Source organism: Macrobrachium nipponense, chromosome 20, assembly GCF_015104395.2.
Source record: "Macrobrachium nipponense isolate FS-2020 chromosome 20, ASM1510439v2, whole genome shotgun sequence".
NCBI lineage: Eukaryota > Metazoa > Arthropoda > Malacostraca > Decapoda > Palaemonidae > Macrobrachium > Macrobrachium nipponense.
The window spans coordinates 32,422,816-32,430,315 of NC_061089.1; the positions used below are offsets into that span (position 1 = coordinate 32,422,816).

The window sequence follows — 7,500 nt, forward strand, 5'->3', positions numbered from 1 at the left end:
ATCTGGTACTTAAGTATAAATTATCAAGTACGGTACAAGTCAAGAGGCCATTTAAGTGAATAATGAATGAAATATTATCAATTTTCAAGGATCAGATTGACCAGTTAAGGGGGTAATTGAACTTAACAAGAAATGCTGAGAACAATTGTAAAAACTGTGTAACCTGACAGGTGGTGCTCTGCTCACCATACCCTCCCTTAAAGAAAGTTAAAGCAAGAGTAACTTATAAGCTAGGATAATAATCTAACCTAATCTAACCTACCTGTAGAACGTGTTACCATAACCCCCTTTAGGTAAGGCAATCTTAGAAGTGTAACATATAGGTTAGGATACTAACCTAACCAACCTAACCTAACCTAACCTTACATAAAGGCAGTCTTAGAAGTTTAGCATATAGGTTAGGATACTAACCTAACCAACCTAACCTAACTTAACCTAGTAGAACATGTTATTTGACTGGGGGGGCTGTAACCCCCCTTACATAAAGACAGTCTTAGAAGTGTAACATATAGGTTAGGATACTAACCTAACCAACCTAACTTAACCTAACATAGTAGAACATGTTACCTAACCAGGGAGGTTACGCCTCGCCCCCCGTACCCCCCCTTACATAAAGACAGTCTTAGGAGTGTAACATATAGGTTAGGATACTAACCTAACCAACCTACCCTAACCAACCTAACCTAACCTAGTAGAACATGTTACCTGATCGGGAGGGGGGGGCTGGACCCCCCTTACGTAAAAATAATCTAAGAAGTGTAACATATAAGTTAGGATACTAACCTAACCTAGTAAAACATGTTATCTTACGGGGGGAGGGGGGGGGGGGGCAGATGAAACATGTTACCTGAACTGGGGCCTCAGCTCTCCCCCTACCACCCCTTACATAAAAAACAGTCTTAAAAGTGTAACATATTGGTTAGGATTCTTACCTAACCTAGTAAAATGCATGACCAAGATTGGAAGGGGGGGGGGGGTCCCCATACCCCACTTGAGAAAGATGATATAATATGAAAGTAAATATAATAAGTAAAATGTTATCCAAGAAATTGTTATGAATCAGAAAGGCAAGTGAAGGTGAATATAGAAAAAAGAAGGGAGAAAAAATGCATGTGTAATTTGGAATGTCTAAAATGTAAAAATGTAATACCATAAATTTTCACGTCATTGACAGAAAGGTCTCGAAACGTCCTAAAACCTCCTTCTAGTCCCACCCCTCAGGAGACTTTCAGGGGTATGCCCTTAATTGTAACGTAATATTGTAAGATATATAGGACAACTTTATGAAGCGAGAACAAGTCAGTGCACATATTATACAATACTATGATATACAGAACTGAAATAAAAGCTTGAAATAATATTACACAATTACAAAACAAATGAGGAAAAGGAAAATATGTAACAATGCACGAATCCCCCCAAAAACTGTCGCAATGTAGGGTTAATAATGCAACATGATTGGTTAAATACGTGTACCCCCACCAAAACCCCCATCATTTATCTCCTTCGGAAGTTTGTGAGCGAAACAAAATCTCCCTTATATCACGGCGCATGCGCCCTAGGATTGGCGCATGCGTAGTAGGATTTGGCGTCATAATAGCAGTAGTAATCAGTGGATTTGGGGTATGTAACGGCTCCATTATCGGTTTATTTATCGCTTTATTTCAGCTTGTATTTCGGGTTTCAAATATCATAAATAAGAGGAAATAACACAATAACACAACAAAACCTTCCCCCAAGTGTGTCACCCCATCCAAAACCTCGCATTCCCATCGGTCCCCCTTACCGTAGGATAGAGTTGAACGGCATAATTCTCCCAAGTGTTTTACCCCACCCAGAACCCCGCATTCCCATCGGTCCCCCTTACTGTAGGATAGAGTTCAAAGGTAAGTTACAGCTTAATTACAGCTGGCCGAAAAAATGTCACTTTAAATTCTTGTTCAGGAGGTAAAACTGTATAGGAAAACGTCACCTGGCATAGTCTAGTTCGCCGCGGTACAACGGCTTAGATCTACCGCAAAATGAACTAAATATGTGCTAGTTTCCAGCAGGAGTATTTCCTATCCTTTACTGGTTTAACTAAGATACTGGTAAATGTTTATTTTAAATCTGAAGTACATTCCAAGTTAAGTTAGATTAAGGATTCAGGCAAGTAAAGGCCAATCGCCGTAAATCCATTTGGCACCGTAATTAGAAGCCCCTTATCCAGGTGCAAACTGGCCCCCTAAACTAACTTTTTCAGAATGCTCTACATCAGGGATGGTGGGGCCCAGGTGGGCCAAGTCCCTTGCCCAGGTAGGGCCTGGCCCCCAAGGTTATTTATAGCTGATTTACTGCTAGTAGCCTAGGTCAAGTTAGGATTGGGTCCTCTAGATAAAGAAAGAAAGAAAGACAGAAAAAAAAAAACTTGCAGCCCTCCTCCTAAACAGCCAAGTCGGACCTGGCACACTTGGTAAGGTTGAGCTCACTAGGTTATGTTAGATTACATTGGGAGTCTAGGCCTAACCAGACTGCCAAGAAACACCCTTATTACGATACCTTTCAGTATCTAAATCTGGCTCAGATTTCTCTAAAACAGGTTAAGTTTGGGTCCTAAGGTTCTTCAACCAGACAGGACTTGGCGCCCTGCTCGAGTTTATTTGGGGAAGGTTAGGTAGTCACGATATAGGCTAGTACGTCTGTTGTCTAGCCTCTGGGAAAACGCAAAAATTGTGATCTGTACCAAAACGTAAGGGTAAAAAAACCCATAAAATAAGAGAAATACCTATCTGGAAAAATTAATTGTTCGCGTATCAAAACCCGATTCGGTCAGTATAAAACTGATAATAGCCTAGTTGCTAGTTCTAAAAAATAGGTATGACATTGCTAGCCAACTGAAGAAGGGTTAGGCCCTTCTTATCACCACTGTCTATGAAAGGCCTGTAAGGACAACGCCTTATCACATTTCCGCCCGCATGCTGTATACCTACTAGTATTTGAATTTCCTTACCTGTAATAAAGATCAGTACACTTCTACTACCTCTTTGTTCACACCTCACAGGCCTATATAGCTTAGGCCTAACAGCGTTTAATCTTCATAACCTAACATTTAGAATACAAATCAAACATCACCATTTTCATCACAATTTTGGAATGTAAAATAGAACAGCATGTAGCAACAATCCACGACAGCTCACAATTACCATAAAACGGCAGAAACGGCACTAAACTGTATGGCGATGTTCCTTTAACTCCTCACGTCTTTAAATTACATCCTTTGTGCAGTAATTAAATGATGAATCTCAAAAATTTACATAAGAAAAATTATGGTCTCCTCCAAAGCATGCACGAATTAACGTCGTTACGACAACTGGCTCAAGTCAAGACCGTCACTCTGTCATTCATCATCCTGTCACTTTAAGAAGAAATCAAGTTTCATCATACTTGTTTATTTTGGGAGGTCCTCTTTGAGCCTTTATTGGTCCATTCGCTGGGCCCCACTTATTTATTTATTTATGAAGTGTATATTGTTTTATTTATAACTTATTCTTTTGCACTATGACAGTTTTAAATATATACGCCGTTTTCATTTTTCAGATAATATGGCTGCGAATACTAAGTTCTTAAACGACTCGTCTCCAATATCAGGTTTACATTATGGCTCCATTAATCATTATTACATCATGTTACGATAAATACTGAAATTCTGATGTATTTCTGTAGAAAGTTACATGTTTCGGTCATCTATTATTTATTCAGTAAAGAATCGGGTCAAGTTGAGATGATGAAACATTCAATTTTATTTCTTTAATTTTCATAATCTATGAACCACGATAACCTGTCGAGCTTGTGTCGATCCTTCGGGAACTTCTCTTGGAAAAGTTTTGCGATGGAATTTCCGTATGGAAGATATCTGTCTAATCATCTGTGCTGCCACAGTGTGATGCTCATCACTTTTGCAATTATTTGTATTCCACAACTATCCTCGTGGTGAATAACTTCAGTGTCTCTAACTCTAACATGATCCCTGTAGTAGTATCTACTGTTTCTCAACAAAAGGTTACTAGTTTTTGGTAATGAAATAAGAAAGGAAGAGACATTACCTTAAAACAATACTGTAATTCCCTCAACATTTAATAATTACCTATGAGGAAAACTACATCCAAAATGCGCACACACACACACACACACACCACACACACACACACACATATATATATATAATAGGGTATATATAATATATATATATATATATATATAATGATATATATATATATATATATATATATCTATATATATATATATTAAAAAAAAAATATAATTTAATTATATAATAAATAATTAAAAAAAAAACGTAGTAATCCCCACGTCAAATTTCGTTTTTTGTATTTTGGATACACATAGGATTAGTAAATGATACCACCTAAATAATTATCTATTTTATTATCATTCGCTACAGCAAACCTATTATATTACATCAAATACCCTTAACCTAATATTCTTGAGCCTTTGTTCTCAGACTGACAAAATCTTCTTTAGCTGAATGTCAATATAATTGAATTATAGCAATCCTGTTCGTACCAGACACACTTATATCTTAATTTTTCATGTGATTCCGATATTTGATTTCCCAAGTTACCTTATTCAGCCTGGTCATTGCTTGACCTACCTTTTCACCAAATCAAAACAATCTGTACTGAATGTCATTGTGGTAAATATTTGTGATATTTAGCCTCATTCATTCTTTTTATCCTGTGCATACCGTCTTCATTGCTTCCTTTTTATTTATTTATTTATTTATTTTAGATTTTCCTGACTTCCCATCTCTCTAATCTCTTGCATTCACGTAAACAAACTGCGTAAATCTTGTGGTGTTTTGTACATCTCTATCTGTGAAGTTTCTATTGTTACTCCAATCCAAACCTTCTCTTCCTTCCTCACCAATTTGTTTAATAAGCATTCGACAACAAATACACTTCACAAGAATCCATCAACATTGCATCTACTTTGTCCACGGATTCTTTCAGTCAATCACCATCACATATTCAATGGGAATACAACAGTGACGCAAGGCTTTCCAATCTCGTAATCACAGAAACCATCAGATTTTCAAATTTCATACACTGCTGCACAATAAGACTTAACAAAAATACTTATATGAGCAACTTCAATCAATTCTAGAAGCAGCTAGTTCATCTCTAAGGATATTTCTTTTATAATTATGTGGGCTACCTTAACACCAGTGCCACTTCCTGAATACGTTACTTTGTGAAAATTACTCGCCTGTTTTATTATCTCTTCTTGCACTTCGTCCAATTCCATATAATTAAAACATTAAAATAACCTTCAACAGTCTCCAGAGTAATCTTTAGAAACCTAAATTTAAAACTAAATATAGCTTCATATGTCAAAATACTAGAGCAATGCATTCACTAACACGTGCATTAAAAACACAACTTGGAGGGTTACAGTTGCTAGTCCTTTCCATAGAACGAACACATTATCAAGAGGCGTGTGTGTTATCCTTCTTTAACAGCTGCTAAGGAGTTGATAGCGCACGGGTCAAAATGAGACTGTGAGCCAACAGTCTCATTTGAATGTCTCTAAGAGTTACCACGAAGATCATTCACTCTCACAATTGCTTAGTGAGATCGTGAGCATGGAACCACGCTGAGGCCAGGAGTTTTGATAGTCAGATTGCTCCAGAGAAGCAAGACATGTGTCGATGGCAAATAACTTTTAATGATGAATCTCCTGCGGAAAATATTCCACAATGTTTGTAGCATAACACACATACACAGAGGGGCTCATTGGTAGCTCATCAAAGCACATGCACATGCTGCACCGCTCACTTGTGTCCTTCCTTTCCATACCTCTTCCACTTCTTGTATTTATAACTTTCACAGACAGTGCAAGCACGTTTTTTTGGCAATAACTCTGTAATGAACACTCGTAGCTATCAATACGAGATTTTGCTATAGTGTATTACACCCAGTGCCGTAATCTAAAGAGTATCATGAATCACTAATTGTAAAGAATAAAGACACTTGTCCCTGTACAAAAAGGCAAAAACTCGATTATCCAGAAATGGATACGAACACAACAGTAAAGAGCTCCGCCTACCCTCTCCCCCCACCTCCACCGCCAACCCACTCCGTCTTCCTTCTCTCACCTTCCCTTCTCCCTCTCTGAAAGTTGCTTCAGTTTAACTTTATTTTGCATTTTATTCTATCTATCTAATAATATAGATTGTTGTATATATGTAACGATCCAGTCGGTATGTATGTATGTATACGTATATATGTATATATATATATATATATATATATATATATATATATATATATATATATATATATATATATATATATATATATATATATATATATAATATATATTGTTACGTGCCTGTGCATAGATTTTATGTGATATTTTATATCCAGGTTCTTTGCTAGATAATGGTGGCAGTAAACCTATGACAGGTGTAACACAGAGTAGTTAAATACTCTAGAAATATAATATAGTTGATAAAGTGGGATGCACCTACTAGCACAAACTCAAGTGAGGGCAATTAAATGCAAGGCAAAACTTATTATATTATTAAAAATATATTCGGCACTATCCAAAACGCCATACTCGGGTTCTGCAATTGACAAGAGAAAACCCAATATAAATATGGTAATAACAATGCAATTCATTATAAGGGAATATAATATCAGATATAAAATGGTTAACCTAAATATACTCTGACTTGCCTTTGCTGGATATCCTTTATAAAAGTGTAATAATATATACAAGTAGCATATATGAGGTACGAGAGACGAGTCACCAACAGCAGTCTTACAGGAGATTTATCATAAAGAGAAGAACACAAACACAGGACTAATGTAAGTACCGAAGGCAAGTACCAAACGATTCATCAAAGTTAACGTACGTCCAAGACAACCATAAACAAGCGTACGTATAATAGAATTAAGATTTAAGCTAACGAGTTATGATATATAGCAGAACGAGAGATCCATCATAGTAAAGACAACCACTACAGCAACGAATCAACGTATTCGTCAATAAAGTGCCGACAATCAATTATACAAACAATACAAGATATCAACTAGCGAATGGACTGGCTAACAAGATATCAACTAGCGAATGGACTGGCTAACTATCGTTAATTACCAAGGGTAAAGAAACGGACTATATAATAACAACACCTCTTACCTACAGAAATGACAACACATATAGCCACTGACCTGATGCACGCATATGCAACAATATATATCAACTCCACTGTAATAAGTAACGACAGTATTCCAACCACAGGAATATATTATATAGAAATGGCACTAATGAACACACAGAATATCAACATAAAACAACACTTATCATGCCCAACGTGACATGACAACGAAGTACCAAAACACAATGCAACAATCCGATATTCTCTCTCTCTCTGACTCGTTTATATATGTATTATCCCTTGTCCATTCTCCTTCGTGCTCTGGGTCGAGTGTCAGGATAACC

The 7,500-nt window shown here is 36.7% G+C and overlaps 1 protein-coding gene across 1 annotated transcript in view; it reads right to left on the minus strand.

Moving 5' to 3' along the window:
• Positions 1-5,498: 5,498 nt before the first annotated feature.
• The window catches only part of LOC135219927 (uncharacterized), a 25,121-nt gene continuing 23,119 nt past the window's right edge, over positions 5,499-7,500 (minus strand). Inside the window, exon 9 of the mRNA XM_064257148.1 lies at positions 5,499-5,582. Coding sequence (XP_064113218.1) covers positions 5,499-5,582 — 84 coding nt within the window. The remainder of the gene's footprint in view (positions 5,583-7,500) is intronic.